Source organism: Hydra vulgaris, chromosome 11, assembly GCF_038396675.1.
Source record: "Hydra vulgaris chromosome 11, alternate assembly HydraT2T_AEP".
Classification (NCBI taxonomy): domain Eukaryota; kingdom Metazoa; phylum Cnidaria; class Hydrozoa; order Anthoathecata; family Hydridae; genus Hydra; species Hydra vulgaris.
Window position 1 is genome coordinate 6,262,311 of NC_088930.1, and position 25,054 is coordinate 6,287,364.

Sequence of the window (25,054 nt, forward strand, 5' to 3'; positions counted from 1 at the left end):
AATGTTATCATTGCGAGTGTGCCCACATTTCAATCAAAGATGCGGATGTCAGTGATACTTTCCAATTTCAATGATACAACCCTATCAAGTTTAAAAAACGGCTATTTTCATAGCCACAAATCGTTTTAAAAACATTAAACGACATGAAAAATCTAGTTCCATTCTATTCTAATTACAGGGCCGTACTGAGGGCGAGGCCGGTCGCGGCCGGGGGCGCATAAATTTGGTCTCTTTGATGTTGATACGAAAAATAGGTAAAATTGCGCCTCCTTACATAAACTCCAATTAATAAAAGCTCATTTAGTGAACAAAAGAGCGCTCTTTTGTTCTGTAAATGAGATAAATTGCGCCCCCTTCTCTTTAAATAAAAATTAGTCAGAGTTAAAGACACTAACATTTAATTTTTTTAAGAGGAAGAGAGCACAATTTTTCTTGCTTTCCCGAAGCGCTAAGTTGGCTCGGTACGGAACTGTCTAATTCTAGTTGTTTTTTAAGTTTTAAATCAGGCATTAACTTAATAAATTTAATAAAATATCATATCATTTTTAAATAGCCTGTTTAATAGGCCTAATTTGTTTCAGTTTTTAAACAACGTGATTTGTTAAATATTTGGGGAGAGTGGTCTAAAATATCCCACTTTTCAAAAAATGATATAATCAACTAGCCTCGCACAAACAAACCTAAAAACAATTTTTTTAAGGATATTTAATTTATGCTCTATAATTTGTTATCTGAAAATTAAAGGTGCATATATGCCTTACGTTAAAAAGCAGCCGATAAAAAGAGAGATGCCGGGGGCCCATTTCACCCTAGTGTTAGCCTAAAATGGGTTCCTCATTTAATTCCTGTATAAAACCAGAGTTTTAATCAAGAACTGACAGTTACTTATATTTTAGTAATAAATAATCATCTGTTCCTTAACCATATTAGAAATTTGACACTTGAAGTAAACTCAATTGAGACAGAATGTGCTTAAATCTCTTCTGTAACTGAGTGATAAAAACTACTACAGCATAACAATATGTGTACAGGTGGGATGAGAGATTATCTAAGATATATGATATATCCGGTTGGATATTATAGTGATATATCCGGCCAGATATATGATATACAATTATTCAGCATTTTGACCGGATTATCCGGTCGGATATCATATCCGGTATTTCTCTAGTTGTTACCTTTTTATAATATCTGATCAACATTTTGTTAAAAACAATACTTTCAATATTGCTTATAAAAGAATAGATTAAAGAAAATTTTGACAGTGAGCGTGGAACATGGCTTTTTTCTTTCCGGGGCTAGTTTTCTTATGGTTAGCTGAACAACATACTAATGTTAAATTTTAATAATATTTGGCTAAGCATAAGATTAGATGAGATGGGGGCCTGTCTCAACTGACAGGCCCGTTTTAGACCACTCTCTTCTATAGATTTATAAAAAGTAGAGTATCCACGGTTTAACGTTCGCCCCTATCTTCCCCCTATCTGCCCCTTCTAACAAATAAATAAACAAAAGTTTTGCCTAAAGAAAAAATAATCTCTTAAAAAAAGATTCTACAAAAAAATAGAGAAAAAAAGTTTTTTTGCATTTTTTTTTTTTAATTCTGAAAATCTCCTCAATAAAATATCCAATATAAAATGTGGATATTTTTTATAATTAAAAACTATTATGGTTTAAATATTTTAAATAAATGATATAATAAGAATAAGAATATTCTTAATATATCACTGTTGTAAAAAATGACCAAAAACTACTTTGAGCTGACCCGAGAAAACCGCTTTGACAGGGTGAAACTACAATGTTTCCTGACTCCAAAAATGTAAAATTTGAAATCTAACTATTTCGTCCAAGAAAATAATTTTGATTTTTAGTTTTTAGTACTTTGCACAATAGGGCAAAATGACAGCTTTTCAAATTTTGCATTTTTACAGCATTCAAAAACTCTCCAAAATTAGCATTTATTACTCTAAAACATAACAGTCTATATAGCAAGTATAATTTGTATTTATTTTAACTCAGAAGATAAAATTTTACCTACAATTTCATGGTTGAACTATATTATAAACATTTTGTTGCATCAAAATTGTAAATAAGCTAAAAATTCCGGGAATAGACAGTGAACATGTTTATTTTAAGTTTTGCATCAAAATTGTAAACAAGCTAAAAATTCCGCGAATTGGCAGTGAACATGTTTATTTAAAGTGTTTCACTTATCAGTTGTGTGAGAAAAATTTCAAAATGCCAAACTTTTCAAAAAATCATGAAGATTGTCGGAAATCTGTCTGTGTCTTGTGTCTGAAGAAATGCTCTCGAGAGTTGACACAGTTCCTTGTTGAAAAGATCCTCAAGCATTACCATACAAGTCTTGATTTGACTGATACCAGAGTGCCAAGAGGCATTTATGACTCATGTCGAACAATTCTTCGGAGAAAAGATGAAGGAAAAGATGTTAACCTGCCACCTTTGTTTCCTTTCTCATCTATAAAAGTTAGACCACCAACAAGAGATCAAGGTTGCAACTGTCTTATTTGTCAAGTTGGACATTTGAAGTTGAATGAGAAGAGCCCAGTGGACTATTCTAAACCTGTGCAAGATTGTACCACTCAAAGATGTGGTGATTGTTTGAGTCTAGTTGGAAGAGGTCTGCCACATCAGTGCACTCCATTCACTTTTAGAGAGAATCTCAAGCAGCTAGCTACAGCTGATCCACTCGCTGCAGAGCAAATAGCTACTCAAGTCATCTCTACTAAACCTTCCACACCTGGTGGTACTGTCAAAATATCGCATCCTAAAGGCGGCCCACCACTTAGAGTTAAAACAGGTGATACTTTTATATATACATATAAAGATGGCAGGTTCAGAGGGAATACCTTTAATTTTAAAACTTAAAATTACAAAAAGTGTTAATATAATTTCATTTTTAGGAAGCTCAAGTGCAAGAGCTCTTTTTCCTGAACCCAGCATCAAAACTGAAGATCTTGTACAAGTTCAGCTAAACACAGGACTGTCCAACCTTGGCATGAAGAAATTGGCCTCAACCATCAACAGAGTCAGTGACACCAAGATTGTGGAGACTAGTTTTCTTGCTATGTTTGAAGCCATTGGCAAACAGTTGTCTGAGTTTTTTACTCAAACCAGCATCTAAGTTTTATCAGAGAGTAACTCCACTGACTTTGTGGTTGTGCATTGCAAGGATCTTGCCGAGCTTTTGAATGAAGTCCTGCTTTCTCGAAGAGTTTTCCAGAATCATATTGTCAAGTTGGGAATTGATGGAGGTGGAGGATTTCTGAAAGTTTCTCTTGGCATCATGGAGTTGGATTCTCACTGTGATTCAAGGTCACCACCACGGAAAAAACTTTTAACTCAGAGGACTGCCAAAGACAGTAGTGTAAAGCGTCAAATGCTTGTGGCTTTATCAGAAGGACTACCAGAAAATTTTGAAAATGTGAGGCAGATCTTGTCTTTAATCAAGTTAGACAAAGTCAACTTTGTTGTCTCATGCGACATGAAACTTGCCAACATCCTTTGTGGCCTTCAGAGCCATGCAAGTACTCACCCTTGCTCTTGGTGCAACACAGAATCAAAGCATCTTTCTCAATCAGGATCTTTGAGGACACTAGGCTCACTTGTTGACTGTTATCAAGAGTTTGCTAAGTCTGGTGGTGATATCAAAAAGGCAAGATCTTTTGGCAATGTAGTGCATGAGCCTTTGCTATCTGGTTCTGAAAACAAACTCATCTTGGAGCTCATACCACCAATGGAACTCCATCTTCTCCTTGGTGTGGTCAATCACATGTACAAAGCCATGACAGAAGTTTGGCCCAATGTTGTCAAGTGGCCCTCAGCTCTCCACATTCAACAAGAACCATACCATGGTGGGCAGTTTGCAGGGAATGCCTGTCACAAGCTTCTCAGCAATCTTGACCTCCTTCAAAGAATTGCAGAGACTGAGTCTGCTTTTCAAGTCTTTGGAATCATTGATGCTCTTCGAAAGTTTAAGTCTGTGGTGACAGCATGTTTTGGTATGGTTCTGGAGGATGACTTTTCTGAAAAAATTGATCGCTTCAGAGACTCATGTTTGGCAATCATGAACATCAGTGTGACTCCAAAAGTTCATGCTGTTTTCTTCCATGTGAAGCAATTCATTGAGATCAAAAGGGCTCCCTTGGGGATCTTTAGTGAGCAGGCAACAGAATCAATGCATCATAATTTCAGCTCACATTGGCAGAGATACAAAAGAGACCGCAATCATCCTGAGTATGCAAAGAGGCTTCTTTCATGTGTTGTGGACTACAACAGCAAGCATTTGTGAAGAATCAAATATTGAGAAGAATTTATTTTATGTACCATTTGCTCTTTATGTGTTTAGAATCAAGAGGTTGTTTTTGTGTTTTGGCTTAGAATAACTAAAAGAATTATTTAAGAAAGTGTTTATTATTTCCATCTTGTTAATGAAAAACTATATCAGTTGTGTCAGAATAAATTATTATTCAAGTGAATTTTAGACAGTTATGTCTTGGAGTAATAAATGCTTATTTTGAAGAGTTTTTGAATGCTGTAAAAATGCAAAATTTGAAAAGCTGTCATTTCGCCCTATTGTGCAAAGTACTAAAAACTAAAAATCAAAATTATTTTCTCGGACAAAATAGTTAGATTTCAAATTTTACATTTTTGGAGTCAGGAAACATTGTAGTTTCACCCTGTCAAAGCGGTTTTCTCGGGTCAGCTCAAAGTAGTTTTTGGTCATTTTTTACAACAGTGATATCATTGAATAAATTTACGCATGTTGTTTACAAAATATAACTAATGTAAAATTATCACAGATTTATGCGCAATGCGGGACGCGGATACGGGTTTTTTATAATTCAATAGGAGTATTTCTCCCCTACACTCGATTCATGGGAAAAGACCAGAGAAGATGAATCAAGAAAACTCAAACTTAATGCCATTCCTACTATCTTTAACAATTCATTCATTCATTCATTAAATTTTGTATAAGTGAATTTTTATCAATGTCAGTAGCACAAAGTGATTCATTGTTATTTACTTCAATCAAAATATTTTCCACGACTTCCTCACTTTCTATACAACTAATTTTCATTTTTTTTGGTATTGGAAAGCGCTTGACCGGATTTTTTCGCTTATGTTTCGGACTAACGTCATTAAGTTTTGTAAGTTATTTACATTACTATTATTAACTACTTTTAACTATAAATAAAAGCAAGAATAAATGCTATTCAAAAGCATAATTTTAAAAAGAGAGATAAATTTAGTGTTCTCAAAACAATATTATATATTATATATTACTTTTCAAAATGATACATTTTGATTATTATTTTGATTAAGTAAAAAATTATTGGCAATGAACAAAGAAAATTTTAAAATAATGGTTAATTACTACATACTAGTTCATAAAACAAAACCAAAACATCTTTATTATCACTGAAGGGTGTAGAAAAGAATTTGATGCAATGTTAACTTTTTTTTTTTGAAAATAATTGTCACCCTAATGTATATGCATATTTTCACTCAATTCATTCTCAACCTTTAAAACTAGATTATTCTACTTTTTATTAAAGAAATATAGTTAGTGTTTATAATTTCTATTATCAATTTTTGTTGTCTTTAGTATTTTTTTTTTTTTTTTTTTTTTTTTTTTTTAAATTTTTATTGTATATTTTGTTGTCATTACTATTGCTTATTGTTATTTCTATAAATATTTACATTACTATTATTAACTACTTTTAACTATTACTACTAATATTAATATTGTTATCATTATTATTATTATTATTTTTGTTATTATTGTTATCATTATTAAATATATTACTATTATTATTATTGTTATTGTTGTTATTATTATTATTATTACTAAGATTAATTGTATATAAATAAACTATTTTTTAAGGTATTTACTTGAGATTAGTATTTCAATACTATTTGTAAATAGCCGTGAAAATTTATTTTCAGAATATATATATGATTGATTGATTGATTGATTAACCACGTTAGTCCGAAACATAAGCGAAAAAATCCGGTCAAGCGCTTTCCAATACCAAAAAAAATGAAAATTAGTTGTATAGAAAGTGAGGAAGTCGTGGAAAATATTTTGATTGAAGTAAATAACAATGAATCACTTTGTGCTACTGACATTGATAAAAATTCACTTATACAAAATTTAAATGCAAAATTGGAGAAATTAGAAAAAAAAGTCATTATTCAAACGAAAAAGATAAACATTTTAAAATCTAAAGCAAGAATAAATGCTATTCAAAAGCATAATTTTAAAAAGAGAGATAAATTTAGTGTTCTCAAAACAATATTTAAAGAAGATCAAATTTTATCCCTTAGTAGAAAAAATATGAAATTCATTAAATGGTCAAATGATACTATAAATGAAGCATTAGAACTCAAATTTACATGTGGTCAAAGTGGTTATGAAAACTTACTTCGTTTAAATTTACCATATCCATCAATACGTACCCTACAACGAAGATTATAAAGTCTAAAATTCCAAAGTGGCATTTTGACAGAAGTCTTTGACTTTATGAAAACTAAAGTTGATGTTATGAATATTCACGAAAAAGAATGTATTTTAATTTTAGATGAAATGTCTATAACTGAAAGTGTTGACTATGACACATCTACAAGCTCTTATTATGGATTTGTTACATTACCTGAACATTATGGCCAAGCTAACCATGCTTTAGTTTTTATGCTTGGAGGAATATCTACAAGGTGGAAACAAACTGTTGCATATTATTATACTGGAAGTTCTGTTAATGGGGGTGTTTTAAAAAACATTGTCCTATCTATAATAAATTGTACTGAAGAAGTAGGATTAAAAATTAATAGTGTTACTTCTGATATGGGTGCTATCAACCAGGCAATGTGGAAATCTTTTAATATTAGCTGTACTAAAAGTGGCATTATTTCTAGTTCAATTAAACACCCATGTGATCCAACTCGTACTATTGATTTTTTAGCAGATGTGCCACATTTATTAAAGAATCTAAGAACATCTCTTTTATGTAACAAACATTTCATAATAACAGCTAAGATTCAAGAAAAGTATAAACTTCAATCACCAATTATAGATTCAAAACACCTTAACAAGCTTGTAGACTATCAAGAAGGAATGGATTTCAAGTTTGCTTATAAACTTACATCAGATCATCTTGATGAGAAACATTTCAACAAAATGAAAGTATCAAGAGCGACATCTGTTATAAATCATGATGTAAGTTGCGGATTAAAATTTATTGCAAATGAAATAAAAGACGATTCTATGCTTACAACTGCTTGGTTTATAGGAATTATTGATAAATGGTTTACATTAATGACTTCCCGAAACCCTGGTATGGCTCTTAGTATGAAAAATAACAAAGTTTACAATGAAACAATAACGTTTTTAAATGAGGTCATAGAGATATTTCGTGGTTTAAAAGTATTAAGCCAAAGTGGAAAAATGATGTGGAAACCTATTCAATTTGGTGTTATATTATCAACAACATCAGTTATTAACTTGCAAAATAAGTTTCTTCTAGAAAAAAAGTTTGATTTTCTAATGACATCACGATTTACCCAGGACTGCTTAGAAAATCTTTTTTCACTGGTACGTGCAAAACAAGTAGTTCCTACTGCTCTTCAATTCAAAAATAACTTGAAACTTATTTGCGTTGCCCAATTTTTAAAAAAATCATCAAAGGGCAGTTATGATATAGATGACCGTCAATTCTTATCAGGTTTTCTTGATATAGTCAATAGTAAGGTGCTTAAGCCACAGCAGAGAGAGTGCATTGTGTTACCCAAAGATTGGGATAAAACCTCCAGCTTAATCCTAAGTGATGCTGAGAAAAATTGTTTGTTTAATATTGCAGGGTATATAATTTCTAGAGTTAAAAAAGTTGAAAAAATTTGCACAATTTGTTTTGAATCTCTAGGTTCTAAAAATAGAGTAAATGCTGATTATGCAAAGTTTGTTATAGACAAAGAGCACAAAGTGGAAAATTTATTTTTTGCAAATGAAACAACTTTTGCATTTTTTTTACAAATGGAGTTAATATTCAGATCATTTGAGTCATACCTTGTTTCCCAAAAGAATTGTAATACTATGCTTAATGAGAAAATTAATTCTGATGAACAAATTAAAAGTTTAACTTTGTATCCTAATTGTCATCAAATTAAATTGAAGCTACAAAACAGGTTTATAACATTTAGACTTAAAATATTTAGCCTTAAAAAAAAGCGTTTATTATGTAAAAAGAAAAGAAATAAAAAAAGTTCTTGTGAATTTGGCAGCAAGAGTATGGCAATGCATGCATTGGCACTAAAAGTTTAAGTTCAACTTAAGAACTAATTTATTAAAAAAATTGTAAAATCTTTGTCAAGTTATTTTGTAGATTACAACTATTTTTTTGCTGTTTTTTTTAAGTAATTTGCCAAATAAATTTTTGTCAAAAAATTGTTTTAAAAAAAAACATAAAAAGTTTTATTTTTTAAAATCTTTTGTTTTTGTTTAAAATAAAATTATGTGTTTAATTGTTTTTTATGTTTTAAGTTTCAATTGATTTTACTTGAATTCATGTGTCATACGCTAGTTTGGCAAAAACATGGCCGCCGTTTTCCGTATGTCCGCTCTCTGAGTATATAGGCTCTCTAGTTCGAATAACTGATGGATATTTGCATGAGTTTGTTAAGGAAAATTAATACCCACAGATAAACTGCTTGTAGCTGATGATTCTTGATAAAATTTTCCCTTAATGATATTAATTTTAGTATAAATGCTGAAAGCAATGGATGTTGTTGAGGTCTTTTTAATTTTAAACCTATATCAAAACTTATATCAAAAACCAATTTAAAAACTTAGACAAACAGTTGGAATTGTGATTTAGACTGATTTGTAACTTCTACACAAAGCTCCTAAAGAATCAGATAAAATTTTCCTTTGACATTTTCAGGGAAGTGGAGGATCCTATCTAATTTTAGGACTACCGGGTCAAAAAGAAAAGGACTCTGGACTCCAAAATTATTGTTTTTAAATAATTTTTTGAGTTAACTAACCGGAGATTTTAAAAATAAAATAGTTTCTAAGATGACTAAATGAAGTTTCTAATATTCTTTTATACTAACAATCTTTTATTTTTGTTTTAATATTCTTTTATTCTAACGACGTACTCAGACACATTTAATACACGTCAATTGCTCCACATGTATATTGATACTTTCTAACAGTATTAAATTTTAATACTGTTTTAATACAAGTTTCTTTTAATTTAAAAGAAACTTGTTCTCAAATAATTGTTGAAAACGGTGTTTAAATAAAATATCTATGTGTTTAGATTTTATATTAGTAATAACAATAACGACTTTTATACTGTTTCTGTCAGTAATACCCTATCTGATAGTTCGAGAAATATTTAAAAAAATACTTTTATTCAGATATCAACGCAGATTTCAATGTGTAAATACTTGTGCCTAAGCATAATTCAGCTATCAATGTACACCAAAAGATTTGGCACACCACATGTGCTGTACCCCGAAATATTAATTGCGTATTAATGGCATATATTGCTATAAGCGATATATGCCATTAATACGCTTCAAACCTTTGAATAATATATATGTCAGAGGGCTTGCCGTACGCAGCAAAATTCAGTACGTTTATTAGTAGTTTTAAAGTAGGTTTAAAGTAGAGTAAATGTTAGCTTAGCATTTTTTAATTAATAAAACTATAGAAGTTAATAAAGGTTTGTTAGGTAACGTTTATATACTGATATAAAATTAGAAAAATCCCGAAGTACCAAAAACGTCGTTAAAAGTTTGATCTCTCTAAAGCTATTATTTCATTTTTCTTTATCATCTGAATCCCTCTATCATCGTACCTCTTACAACTACCTTATAGTTGACTGGGACTCTTTCCGTGAATTTCTTCGCCCTTGGGTAGAAATATTTCGTCTTCCTGTTGAAAAATATGCTTCTTACATAACTTCATGTATTCAGGCTGGCATGGAATTTTTTATCCCCTCTCGACAATTCCAGGTCAAACCTCACTCTTCTCCATGGTTTTCTTCACATTGTGCTGCTGGAATTGCATTACTTCCATATCTATCAGCAAAATAATTCTCTAGAAAACAGACGTCTGTTTTTGTCTAACACCAAAGCCCGCTTTCTCAGGTCAAGAAATCGCGTATTTCATGACCTGAGAATAGCGGGCTAATCACAAAAATTAGGCTCTCGTGACTTATGAAGAATTTTAATAATATGGGCAAATCTGTAATTCCACCTCTCTTGTATGGTTCAGACTTCGTCACCTCACCTAAAGACAAAGCTGAATTGTTTGCTAAGAACTTTTTATCAATATTATCTCTTGATTCCACTATTTGCGTTCTACCTGACGTAGCCGTCAAAAAATTCTACTAAACTTCGTTCTCGTGTTACTCGTCATTCAATAAAGTCTCATCCTTTTTCTGTGACTGTTCCTAAGTGCTCTAAAAACTCTTATTCGTCTAGTTATTTTTCTCGAACATCAGTTCTTCGGAATTCGCTTCCTTCATATCCTTTAAGTGGTCTGTCAATCATTATTTTGCTCTACAATCTTCATCTTTTCTCTTTCATTAACTTCCAAATTTAATTAGTGGTTGCCTGCAGCCTTGTTGGAAGATAAATCAAAAAATAAACTTGGTTTAAATTTTTTTGTTTTTTTTTATAGATCGGAATCGGAAATAGATTTTATTTCATAAATCGCTTAAAAAGCAAAAAAACACGAAGGTTTCATTATGTTCCATAAAATTTTGGCAACGTTGTTGATACACAACTCTAAAAGTGTGTAAACTAAAACTTACTGAACATAACACTGTGGACCAGAGTGACCGCCAGGTTGAGTTGTTCCCCAGGTCTAATTTTTTTTTTGCAATAGCTAGATATACATTAGTAGACACCATTTATAACATTCAGAACTTCTGGGGTGTTGGAATTTTCAAAAAAAAAAATGAGACAAAAAAATCAAAAAATAGCTATACTTATCACTGTGGACCTGAGTGACCACCAGATTAAAATGTTCCCTAGGTCTGATTTTTTTTTTCAATAGTTGGGTATACACTATTTCTAACATTTTGGGAAGACACTATTTATAACATTTTGGGAAGACACTATTTATAACATTTAAAACTTCTAGGGTGTTAAAAAAAATTGAAAAAAAAAAATTAAAAAGTAGGTGTAACTTATTCTATACAAATAAAAGCACAAAGTAAAAAAGCTTTATGTTAACTAGTTATAATATAAGTCTAAATCTATAAATAATATACTTTACAATATATACTTGAAATTATAAACATTAAATTAAATTATATAATTATTCAGTTTATTTAATGTTTTTTGATGCAAACTCGACAACACTGGATTTTAGTCGTTTTGCATAATCTATATGGTTAACTCTTCGTTTGTATCTATTCCATGTTTTTTTGAATTCATGATGAATAGCTTCTCCTGTTTGCTCACAGTAAACTCCTAGGCCGCAGTCAGTAGAATGAAGAAAAGGAAGTATATGACATACTGCTATGTGAACTTTCCATGTAACACTGAGCTTGATACCCTCAAATGTGGCATGCACGTATTCAATCAAATCTGCATAGGACTTTTTAAACTCCAGAACAGCAGTGCTGATGTTATCCCCTGCTACCATACCAAATGCTTCTGCTTGAAGGCATTTAAACTTTCTAACACAGTTTACTATTGGTAGTAAGTCATATTTTCCATTGTTTATAATATCTCTTTCAAGTATATCCACCAACTTCAGGAACTTGCTTGCATTGTTTCCGTCAAGCCCTATGCCTTGGTATCCTCGAAACATGATGTAGTTTGATTGTAACCACTTCTCAAACAAAGGCCATACACTAACTAGAAGTACTGCAAGTTTATTTACTATTCCCATTAGAACATGGAGCTCAGGAACAGGAACCAACTCTTCGAGAAGAGTTTCAGGATCTTCCTCTTTGTACAAAAGTCTTGGATTTGTAACATTTTTAAAGTGTGACATTTTTGACTTCTTCTTTCCGTCAAGGGTAAAGTTGTTATAATGATCATCCAATGACCTAAATGTTCGTTTAATTCCAGGCTCAAGAGTGCAGGATCCCTCACAATATAAACAACTGTATTTCCCAGCATGACTACTAATTCCAAACACTGAATTTGCACATTTTAGATCAAATGCAACGTAAAACTTTACATCGTTTAAATTCAGGGGCTCAATAAGCTTCCAAAGATTATCGTTAGCTTCAGAAACCCCCTCAACAATTGCTATAAGAAAGGATCTTTTTACTCCAGCATCATCTAGCTCTGAATCTGAAGAAGTTTTTTCCAGGGGATTAAACACATTTACAGTAACTTTAAGGAATCCCTGACCTGAATCCATAGCTATTCTCAATATGGAGTCATGTGGATCTATTCCTCTTTCTGTAATGACGTGCTGTATAAATGTAGATGTATCTTTTACATGAACCAATGTTCTAGTAATGGCTTCTTCTCCATCCATAAAACCTACTTCTTTAGAAGTGTAAAATTCATCTATACGGTTATGGAGAGCTTCAATTTTTTCAAAGATGTTCGCTTCAATACAGGTTTGAGTTCCCATACTAGATCTATATTTGGAACAAAAATTCTTTGTTTGATTTTTTGAAAGCTCAAGAGATTTAACCAACTCCATAACAGTACCAAAGGACACCTGTTTCAGCTCAATTCGGTCAGTTTTTTTGTCAGGAGTTCCAACCACAATGTTCAAAGGAGACCCTTGAGTAGCCAACTGAAACTTCTGTCCTCTACAAATATTTTCAGCTTCCATCTTGTGCTTAAGTATACCTGGCAACATACATAAATAAAATATGTTTATTATTTGGAATTTTAAATATGTATTTATATTAAAGAACAGCTTAATATACTTGCCTGAGGCTACCCGTTCTAAATATTTAGGTCCAAGCTGTTCTGCCGCTTCAATGAGATTGTTCACAGCTCTGCTCTCTGTACAGATATGAGCCACTCCTTGCACTAAATATTTTTGTTTGAAAACAAATGAACAAAATTTTTAATTAACTAAATATTTTATTAAGTACAATAAATTTTGTTATGTGAAGCATTATATATATGAAGCATTATATATATGAAAAAATAAAACAACAATAATAATAAAATTCTAACCTACAAAGCCAAAGCATGTTGAACATAGTCTGGAAGACTTTGCATGTTCAGAATCATTAGAAGCACTGATTTCATCAACAATGTCTTTGATATTTGATGATCTTCTAAGATGCAATCTATCAATCTAAAATAATGGAAAAAATATTGATCAGTAAGTGATATTATTTTAGCATACTAAATGGTATTTTACTATACACTATGTAAGTTTAACTATATATACTATATAATTAAATTTTAAGCTTACACTGTAAACAGTAAATAAATAGTTAATAAATAAATAGTAATTAGTTGTTTATCTTATACAACCTTATTTACATGTTTTGTATAACTAATATTTATATACTACAATGTAGTATATATGTAGTATGTATGTAGTATGTATGTAGTCTACATACATACATATTATACTCAAATACTTCCATGCATGTCATACTTAAACTAAGTATATGTATATACATATACTTATCAAGCTGTATATATAATATATAAAGTTATATACATTTTAAGTCTACGCATACAATAGAAAAACTGAAAGTTTTTTAATAACACATGTATTATTTTTTAATACATGTATATGTATTAATAACATGTACTAAGTAAATGTTGTAATAACATGTATTAAAAAAAAAATCTGTTCTATATTTTTAGTTAAGAAACTGTGTGATTGTAAATATAACAAAGTATTAACTAGAAATTAATAATAATTATTATACATAAAAAAACAGATTAACATGAATTTTACCTTGGATATCTTCACTATCCAGTTTCCTAGGTACTCCACCTTGTTCTTGTCGAGATCATAGAGGTTTCTGTGGCAATTGTTACAAATAACCTTGGGATAGTTGGTTACATCTAAACTATACTGACTCCAGACGAAAGTTTTTATCTTTGTTTCAATTGCTGGAGTGATCTTTTGAATTTTAGATGACTTTTTCCCGAACTGTGTAAGACAAACAGCACACGTTTTATGTAAACAGTCCGCCATTGTATATACAATTTAATAATTTCGCGGACTTTCAACCGAGTTTTCACCTAATTTATTAAGATTTTTATGGCTAAAAATAAATATTTTTGAGCAAATTTTTTTTGACTTTGTCCAATCACTCAAAAGTTTTTAATGTCATAAATGGTGTCTACTAATGTATACCCAACTATTGAAAAAGAAAAATCAGACCTGGGGAACAACTTAACCTGGCGGTCACTCTGGTCCACAGTGATAATCTCTCTTAATCCGACGCGCATATTTAACGCAATCCAGCTAAATGAAAATATTATACAAGAGGGAATAATTAGTCAAAAAATTGCCGCGTTTCAAAGGATAATCAGTTAAATGTTATAAATAATGACAAGAAAGAAACATGGAAGAAAAATAATCTAAAATAAATATTTTATACGTTATTATTCATATCATCGCTTTTTCAAGTCTATTTATAAGCATGAATTTACTTTTCTCCATAAGAACATCTAAGTTTACTGCCGCCAACTCGCAGTTTTTTTTAATGATCGAAACAATAACATCTTTGATATCACAAACGGTAACAATCTCCATTTGATCAAGTGTACTCTTGTAAATTGCTAAATCGTGTTGTATCTTATTCATAACCTCATCCCCAAAAATTTGAATTTCCTAAAATAAAAAAGATTACAAAGCACTATAAAATTATACTAAAAGTTATACATTGCAACATCATTTAAAGTTGTACATTGCAACATCATTTAAAGTTATACATTGCAACATCATTTAAAGTTATACATTCCAACATCATTTAAAGTTATACATTCCAACATCATTTAAAGTTATACATTCCAACATCATTTATTAAATTATTTTTCTTTTCATGTAAAAACAATTTACTGCAATATAAATAACAATTTAGCCTAACAAACTACAACCTGACTTACCACGCATCACATCAACCCATCAATCTACTGAGCTAAACCTAAATCTCTTTTAATATCTAACACTTTTACTTGGTGAACAATTTATCTATTCAACCACCATCTGCTTAACGATACTCAGTATCAACACGACTACCACTAAATACCGCATATCCAGCATTTTTTCATCAATCACCTAATTATATACTGCATTGTAGTAAGTAGCGTATACAATAATTTTAAGAAATTATTTAATAACACGAAATTATTAAACTATTTATTCAGTAAACAAAAACAATAATTTTTATCGGTGATATAAACATTTTCACTTATAATAACAGTTCTTAATGCGTCTTTTTTTTTTTAATATAACAGCAATATACCTTGTATACCTAGACTCATCTAAAGATACCTAGAATCATCAAGTGTTGCTGAAATAATAACTAATAATTGATGAAATATCGAATAAATCTGGATAAATGAGGTTAACTAGTCTTTTACCTAGAGCCGTGTCTCATAGTACTATAGAGTATTACAGTATGAATAAAGTTTACCAGAACCATTTTATTCACTTTTTTTTATTGACAGCTTGACAACTTTATTAACAGCTTTTATTGTGTCAGTTTTTTTGTTGATGTTTAGAGGGGTAACTTTCATACATGGAGAAAACTTCTAATTTGGATTTTGAAATGCTTATATCAATAGAGGATGCATTGCAAAAAATTACTAAAATTAGTTCCTTGGAACAACAGAAACCCTTAAACCTTTTCCCCAAACCCAAATGAGTGGGCATAATTTACTGAACTTTGTAATATTATTATTCTAAATTAATTTTATATTTATTATTAAATTTCGAATTTCATTAAATAAAATTTGAGTCTTGGAAAAATATGATCATATAAAGTTTCTAAACCTCTCAAAATGATGGTTTATGGCTGGTGTACTATGGTGGAGAACTTTAAAACTATTTAAATTTTACAAAATATGTTTTCTAATATAGCTATTAGTATTTTAGAAAATCTTAGAGCAAAAATAGAAGTATATATTTCTATGGTAACTTGCTACACCAGCTAGTGTTTCTATGGTAACTTGCTACATCAGCTAGTCGTACATTAAGTAAAATTAATTAAAAGTTTGTTGTACCTACATAAAAAATTAACAACATAATTTATTTTCAATAATTCTTTACGTTGAATGGAAATCGGAACAGTATTTCGGAATGGAGGGAGTACTACTATAAAAAATTTGTTTTTTCTTGAAGACTTAAAATTCAATTTATAAAGGTTGCCCCATACACTACCATGAATTTGCAAAAGAAAGCATATTAACTATGAATTAAAAAAAAACCAAATAAAATAAAGTAGTTAATAAAGTAAAATGATGTAAAAAACCTTAGTTGTATGCTGAATATGATGTTTAGAAAAAAACCTTAGTTGTATGCTGAATATGATGTTTAGAAAAAAAAGTTAACATTTTTGTTGACCAAGTTTAAAAAAATAAGGTAGTTTTGCTGAAAAAAATCTTAAAAAGACAACAACTTCAATACAAAAATTCTGTTCATGATTGAACCGGTTTGAAAAATTGTTACAATCAGAATTATTAGTTGCTCTATCATAAGATGAACAGAGAAAGCTTAAAAAATGTACTATTTCCATAAACATCTATTTTTTATTTAGCATACTTTTACTTTGCTTATCACTTTTCATTTATGTATGCTTTTTGGTGGAATGTGAGAAATCTTCAACAGTTAGGGGAGAATGGGGGCAGCTTTAAATGGAGGCAGCTTTGAAAAAAATGAATTTGTGAAGTATTTATGAATTTAAACTAAGTATAATTATACATTTTTTGAAAACAATATGTGCGCTCATAACTGTCACTTGTCTTTCCTGAAATTTGTTATAAATCTATATGATTGGTTTGTTTTTGACGACAAATTGTAAATATTTTGGTATAAAGTTGTAAGATTTTCCGAACCAAGATTTTAGCAAATAACAAGTTTTATGTTATAAGATAAAATAAATCATAAAATTTTCAGTTTTGCAGAAAATATTCAAAATTGAGCTTGCCTTGTTTGGAAAAATTGTTTATTGATAATGATGTTGTTGGGGCAGTTTTGAACAATATGAATGGGGCAGTTTTGAACAATATGAATGGGGCACTTTTGATTCATTTTTTAGATTTTCAGCACTAATAAAATTTCATTATTACGGCTGATGATTTCTGATGATTTTAAGATAAAAATGGTTCGAAACTATAGGAAAAAGAAAGAAACAGAAATTAAAGAGGAAGATATTAACAATGATGTTCTCCAAGTTGTAAATGGGTTTATGAAGCAAAACCAAGCTGCTAATACTTATAATATAAAATGTAATACTTTACATTACCAAATAAAGAAATATAAACAGGATTTATTATCCAAGACCAAGCTAGGAATCACAACTAAGTATACTTTTTCACAAGTATTTAATAAAAAAGAGAAGATGTTGAAAATAAAAAAAGCTCTAAAATAAATTATGGTTTGACATTTCAATATGCTATGAAACTTAGCAAATGACCGGTTATATGGAGAGAAAATACTATTTCTGGTTTTTCCACAACTGGAATATATCCTTTTTCACAAAACAATTCTGTGACAATGACTTCATATGTGCCAAAGTAAATAATCATTCTCTGACAGAAACATTTAATATATCTAACTGTGAGGATCTTCGTAAAGTTGTTATACATCAAGTTTCTACCAGATGGTATAATTTTAAAAAAATGAGATATGATTGATGGCCGAAACCAAAATATTATTTCCAATGCCCTACAATTATTATATACTATAACACCTGAATTTATTAGACCATTTCCGAAAGCTCTACCTTGCAAAAAAAACCCGCCCCCTCCCTTCTACTATGTTATTCATAAAATATATGTAAATAATTATTAATAATTATTATTAATAATTGCATAACAATTATTAATAATTGTTTACATATATTTCACCAACAACATAGTAGATCAAAAGGGAGGAGGTGGGTAGAACTAAGCGCACAGAGCTGAATGTTAATAAGTAACAGGTATCCAAAATTACAAAGCGCTAAAAGATTGGGGATAAAAAACGTACAGTAATAGGAAGGTTATATGAAACAATTAAGGCTATGTGAAAAATGTGTACACGGCATAGCATAATTGAAATTTAAAAAACAATGTATATACTTGTGTGCTTTAGGTGTTGTCCATAAAGTACGTACGCCTTTTTTCGTCTACCCCCCCCCACACACACACACACACACATTTTGCGATACGCTCTTTTGAGTACCCTCCACCTCCCTAAAAGTACCTATGCTTTTAACCTATTTATCTAACATTTTATGATATTTTTTTAAATTTAGTGTCTCCTTTCTTTTATAATTGACCCACTGCCTTCCCATCTCATATACGCCATTTGCAGACCCCTCTTCCCCTCCGAGCGTACGTACTTTATGGACAATCCCTTGCTTAGAAAACACACTGAGAGGCTTAAATGGTTTAGAAATCTGAATGTGAAGAGATGTGTATTACTCAAAAACATGCAACAGAAAGATTTTTATTCAAAAAAGAAAAGATAAATGGTTACAAAGCAAATATATGACCAGCGGTACTTAAAAGAAAAACAATAAATAAATGGTTAGTGGTGGGATTCGAACCGCAGTCGTTCTGAAATTATTAGGCATTCAAAATGCTAAATAGTTTGTTACATTGCCAGAACTCTCTTTATTAGCTAGACAATATTTAGCTATTCCAGCAAGTTCAACTAAATCAGGGAGAGTTTTTAGCTCAGGTGGAAATGTCGTCCGATCATCCAGACACAACTTACACCCAGAAAAAGTAGAACAAATCATCTTAATTAGAGAAAACATTGTCTTGTTGGAAAAGTTTTGCAAAAAAATTCTGAATTAATATTTGAAAAAGTTGTTTACATTTGACAAATGTCAATTTGTGTCTATTTGTCAAAACCATGTTTACATTTTTTTTTTTTTACTTGGATTTTAATAAATTTGTTTTCAAAAATTGTTAAATTTCTCGTCTCGTTTTCGGTCTCACGAGAAGTACTAACTTCTCGTCTCGGTTTGAAAAAACCTAGTCTCGCTCATGGTTATACAAATACATTTTACAAACAGAAAGCAATTTATATTTTTGCTTTCCTCTTTAAAGAAAACAAATAAAATATAGGAAAATCATTCTTTTTATTGTTTTTCTTTTTTTTTTTGCTTTTCTTTATCCTATTTCATTGCTAAAACAACAACCACCCTACGAAACAAAAATAAAAACAGTACACAAATTATTTGAATAACAATTTTTATTTTTAGTATTATAGTTTCCTCTTTTCTTAGTTTTGCTTTATTTGTATTTAAAACTTATTTTTTTCCGCAACGCCAAGTATAAAACTTGCAAATGACCTTGACCAAGTTGTCCGAAAATAAAAAAAAAAATCAAACGCGTTTCCTGTGAAGGCCTGTTTTACACAAGACAAAACTTGAAAAGTCCAAGAAAACTTGGAACTAACAACACAAAACTTTAATCAATGTTGAATTGAATTAACTTTAATTATTTTGATTTTCATCGCAGTTTGTAAAATATCAACTTTTGAATTTATAAAGGTTCTTATAAACATATAAATTTCTATTTTATTTTATTAAGTTATAAGTAAATACTTTTACTAGCTTTTTCAGTTTTACATAAGTCTTATAACATTAGACTGTAAAAGAAAAAAGTGATCTGATTGTTACAAATAAAAGTTAAACTTGATGAAGTTAAAAATATTTAAAATATAAAAAATAAGACAAAATCAAAGGTCAAGAAAATATAAAATCAAAGGTCAAGAAAATATAAAATCCTTTATATCTTCAGCTGCCTCAGGTAGATTCAAAGCTGTCCCATGCTGGGGCAGTTTTGAACATTTTTATGTATGCTAAAAAGGTAAGAATACTGACTTTGTTTTTAGATTCAAAATCGTAATAACACTACAATTTCATTAATTAATCATTGTTTTCACTATTTAGAAAAAAAGTGGTTAAAGTGAATAAAATATTGATTCATAAATCCTTCTCCCTTCCACAATATAGAGGATCAACTCAAAAAATAAAACAAATAAAGCAGATAATGAAAATCTATATGATCAAGAATATTATTTGGTTTTTTAAACATTTTTAAAATGATTGACTGAGTCTATTTTTACATCAAAAAAATTAATTAATAACACATATAAAGGTAATGGTACACAATGAGAAGAACTGTTTTAAGAATGGTTTTTTGCAATGGGCATTTGTTTTAAAATACATTAGCTGAAACAGTTACCAGTTTTCAAAATTTGAAAAGTATTAACTGGTAACAGATTTAATGAATACAATAGAAAATCATCTTGCCTCAATTACATAACCAAATGCTGCGTAATAAACTCTTTTTTGATTTCAAACTTTTATATTTGTAAGATGAAAACTCATTAAGATAAAAAATAAATCCATATGATAAGATGGATAGGATAAAACATTAAAAAAATATTATTGATATATGACTGTTTAATTAAAAATAAAAACTAAGGATTTTTAAACTACCTTCTAGGTGTTAAACAAACATTTCTTGATAAAAGATTTGAAATGTAAATACAACTTTGTGTGCAAACTATTATTACTGCTAAAATGCCTTGACATTTTTTTACAGAGTTCTTACAGAGAATTTTTCTTACAGAGTTGAAACTTACCTTACTTTTATATTAGTAAAATGCTCAACATGCTTATCTACACAGAGAAACAAATGGCATTGTTCACTAGATACAGAGTTAAATCTTACCATACTTTTATATTAGTAAAATATGATAAGTTTTAAATGCTATTTGTTTCTCTGTGCTTATCTGCACAGAGAAACAAATAGCATTGTTCATCAAGGTTTCTATTTACCCAAGCTATTGATAAATATGCACCATTCATCACATTAAAATATATAGAACTATGTATCTAATTGTGGTATATTCTAATTATTTACAGTCTTACCAACGTCATAACACATAAGATGCTGCAATATAGTACCAACTAGCATAAAAAAATCTTTCTTTTTAATCACTAAAACAACCATAAAACCTGCAATTAGGCCTCAAGAATCACTAGCATTATACTGTTAGTGTCTAGTTAACAACAGCTTTAAACAAAACAAAGTCATAATTATACTAATACAATTTCAAAAAGTTATTTGTAGCTTTAAATCTATGCTATTTAGATATTAAAATTTTAATAATATCATTTGCTAAAAAGCCACAACATGTAGCTACCAAAATGTATTGTATCTCAATGTTTAGTTAATTGTATAGTCATTGTATTTTAATGTTTAATTAATTTCCTTGATGATGCGAATGGCATAGCGACAAACCAGTCTATACAACAATCATATTGAATTTAAACAACTGGATGCAAAGTTTAAAATATTTAAACAAATGCATCTACACCAAACAAAATAAAAGCAATTACGGACCTGTATACTTATAAATTTTAGTTTAACCTAAAAATTTTATATTGTTGTTTGTAAAGAAACATTACACCGATCATTTTTTAACATAAACTCATTTTTTTTAAAGCTTGTTAAGTAGGCTGGTTTTATGCTTAACCATCCATATTGATGATAACATTTGTAAATCATAGCAACGAGGTGTAATTTTTTAAATTTGAAAAATATCTAACAATTTGTAGCAACTTTGAGAAACAGTTTTTGCAAGAAACACCAGGCCATTATTCCAGCTAAAGTTATAAACTACACCTTTTATTAAAAAATCTATAGTTTTCTGCTAAGTCAAGGAGAACTGTGGCTTGATTTTGTTTTAAGTTAGTTTTTAAATATTAAATGCAGCTTGACTTATGACACAAAATGATATTCTCATAAATTATCAAATTGGTCACAAACTCTAATAATAAGATTTTACTCATCAAGGTATCTACTCAGTACTATAAATAAAATTTTTGACTGGTTATTCTATAAAACTTTACTTCACCAACTTTACTTTTATCAAAGAAATTGCAGATGAAAAATTCCATTTCCTCTACAGCTGTCATAATAACTTTTAATATTTTTTTAACTGAAACAGTACTCATTATTTTTGCACAACAACAGTCATGCAACATTTGGTTCTTAACTCAAAATATTGAAAGTCTGTATTTAAGATAATTATGAAGTATTTTAGATAATTACATTTTGAGAAAAAAAAACTATATAGAAATCTTTTTCTTTATTAATCTATTTATAATAAATTAATTTATGCATCATAATAAATGACTAGCTAAGTAGTTATTTTTAAAAGAAATGAGATATTGGCATGTGATGATGAGATAAATGGATTTTGTCTTTTATGATATAAATATTTCTATGATATAAATATTTCTATGATATAAATATTTCTATGATATAAATATTTCTTACCTCTCCTTTTGCTAAATATTTATCTTCAAGATTTTTTAATTTTTGTTCCTTTTCCCATATGTTTATTTCTTTTGCATCAGCTAATGGTTTTAACTGATTTATTGTCTCTATATTCACCATTAGATTTTCAGTGATTACTACATCTTGTTCTTTGCAAAATGCAATTTTGTACAAACTGCGATGCTGAATTACTGTACACAAAATATATTTAAGAGCAGACTTTAAAAACCTTGAGTTAAAATTATCTGAGAGTTTACCAATATGAGATTTTAGTATACTGCTGCACTCAGTGAAACAATTTTCTGAAATAAAATTTTTTTTAAAACTTTTAAAATATATTTTAAAAATTTTGTTAAAACTTTTTAACATAAACTTTTTAAATTTATAAACATTTTTAAAAAAATCTAATATTTAATAGTTTAAACTAGATTATCTGAAAACTTTTTAGAAAAAAGTGCATTTAATTTAAATACTAATTTTATGTTACCAAATAACCATTAGCCTTATATACAATGACAAAAACTGGGCAAGCAAGTAAAAGATCATTCATATAGAAAACTTTAAATATAAGAAAAAAAATTTTTAATTAAATTTCCAATTTTGGCAGTAGATATAATTAATTTAGTACTAAATTAATTATATCTACTAATATAATTAATTTAGTACTCTAATTCAGAATACTAAATTAGAACTATTTAATAAATAAACAGCTGATTTTTTGGGTGCTTGAAGTTTTATTTAGCATGAGATGTAATTTTAAGAACTTTTTTTTTCTAATCATAAATTTAGGTAATTTCCATCAAAACAACTAATTTTTAAATTAATTTTTTCAGCCCAATCAAAAATATTTGACATTATTAATTTCTTCAGCACAATCAAAGAATATTTGATATAATTAATTTTTTCAGCACAAAATAATTTCATAAACAGCACAAAAATCTAAGCACAATTTTAAACAACTTAAGGATTATAAAGAATTAAAAGAATGTCTTAAAACTATTTGCCAAATTTATTTTTAAAGGAATTCTGAGATGAAAAAGTTTTGTTCAAATTTTTAAGTAAAATTAGAAATAAATTAACAAATGAATAATTTTTCAGTGAAATACAATCAGCTTATTGTTAAATCTTGAAAATTACAAATTAAAATATTTTTAGACATTCCAGCTTGTTTCTATGTGCAGCCGACTTGTTTGTCAAGGTTTGTGTTTCAGAGCTAAAGAGTTTAGAGAGGGTTGTAACCACAATAAAGTAGCACAACAGATATTTGTAGGCGCACTTAAGGTCAGATGTTTGTAGGCTCACTTAAGGTCAGATGTTCACTGGCTCACTTAAGGTCAGATGTTTGTAGGCTCCCTTAAAGTCAGATGTTTGTAGGGTCACATAAGAAATATTAATCTGCAGTGCAGAAAAAAAACTTCAGCAAAAATAAAAAATTGTTTTTCATAAATAACTAGAATAATAGCTTTATAAATTTAAAATTTTAAAAATATTTTAGTTTTAGTTTAAATATTTAAATATTTTAAAGCTCATATTAATGTTTATAAAAATTTTTTAGTTTTAGTTTAAATATTTAAATATTTTAAAGTTTATATTAATGTTTATAAAAATTTTTTAGTTTTAGTTTAAATATTTAAATATTTTAAAGTTTATATTAATGTTTATAAAAATAACTTGTCAAAACACTTTGATATGTTTGTACAACAATTAAAAATTTTAAAAAAACCGCAACATAATAAAGTTTTTAAAGTAGGTTGGAAAGTTGACTATTGAGTAAGGTAAAAAAACCATTTCATTTAGTGATATGAGCATTAAAGTCACCAACAACAATGATATTGGCTTGAGGATAATGAGAAAGGGCTTGGTTAATTTGATCAGAAATAACATTAAAAAGAGTGCAGTCTTGAGACAAAAGAGAGCAATATAAAACAAAGAGAAAAGCAATAGAGTGAAGTAAACAAAAGCACATAGAAGAATAGTCAGTGGATTCAAACCTAGTTTCCCGACAAATGGGTGAACTCTTACAAATGTAAATGCCCAGGCTAAGCATTTGACTATAGGAGTTTTTACGAATTAAGGGAAGATAACCATCAACAATAAGATTACAAGATGAGACAGTTAAACTCAAATTAGTCTCACAAATACCATATAGGTCTGGTGAACTTTGCAAGAGATTCAACAACATACAAAGAGACTCAACAGAAGAAAAATTAATTTGAAGACCATGAATATTAGTGAATGATAGATTTAGAAAACTTGGTGATGATGATGATGGTTTTTTGTGTTTTATAGGTTTTGGTATTTTTTTTATTTTTAAATTTGTTAAAGAACTTGACTCAAAGCAGAGATAGTACTCAGTACACTATCTAGTAGTCCAGGCAATTGCCTCATTATTATTAACAAATCTTAAGCTGTAACAAAGAGCTCAAAATGTTGCCTTAACAATGCACACCAAAAGTGCAAACAGGGACACCATTCATGCACAATATGGCACTGTTAGTACTATGATATTTTACAGCTGTTGATGGAATCAGTTAGTTCTCTGATTAAGTCTCAGAGT

The 25,054-nt window shown here is 29.2% G+C and overlaps 3 protein-coding genes across 4 annotated transcripts in view; 1 reads left to right on the forward strand and 2 right to left on the reverse strand.

Annotated features, from left to right (window-relative positions):
• Nucleotides 1-2,238: 2,238 nt before the first annotated feature.
• On the forward strand, nucleotides 2,239-3,428 carry LOC136086806 (uncharacterized). The gene is made up of 2 exons (XM_065809296.1): nucleotides 2,239-2,821; nucleotides 2,925-3,428. The coding sequence occupies exons 1-2, from the start codon at nucleotides 2,239-2,241 to the stop codon at nucleotides 3,143-3,145; spliced, it is 804 nt and encodes a 267-aa protein (XP_065665368.1). The 3' UTR covers nucleotides 3,146-3,428.
• A 7,821-nt stretch (nucleotides 3,429-11,249) lies between these two features.
• Nucleotides 11,250-14,422, reverse strand: LOC136087368 (uncharacterized). Of its 2 annotated transcripts, XM_065809916.1 has the most exons (4): nucleotides 13,934-14,422; nucleotides 13,192-13,315; nucleotides 12,940-13,041; nucleotides 11,250-12,855 (listed from the first exon to the last, which is right to left on the reverse strand). In XM_065809916.1, exons 1-4 carry the CDS (start codon nucleotides 14,174-14,176, stop codon nucleotides 11,363-11,365), a joined length of 1,962 nt encoding a protein of 653 aa, XP_065665988.1. In that variant the 5' UTR covers nucleotides 14,177-14,422; the 3' UTR covers nucleotides 11,250-11,362. The 2 variants fall into 2 exon arrangements, with proteins under 2 accessions (XP_065665988.1, XP_065665987.1); XM_065809915.1 differs by having other exon boundaries at nucleotides 11,250-13,041.
• A 123-nt stretch (nucleotides 14,423-14,545) lies between these two features.
• LOC100197232 (uncharacterized protein C8orf74 homolog) overlaps nucleotides 14,546-25,054 on the reverse strand; it is a 31,077-nt gene continuing 20,568 nt past the window's right edge. The window contains exons 2-3 of the mRNA XM_065809917.1: nucleotides 22,498-22,799; nucleotides 14,546-14,818 (exon numbers count right to left, since the gene is read on the reverse strand). Coding sequence (XP_065665989.1) covers nucleotides 14,594-14,818; nucleotides 22,498-22,799 — 527 coding nt within the window. The 3' untranslated portion in view covers nucleotides 14,546-14,593. The remainder of the gene's footprint in view (nucleotides 14,819-22,497; nucleotides 22,800-25,054) is intronic.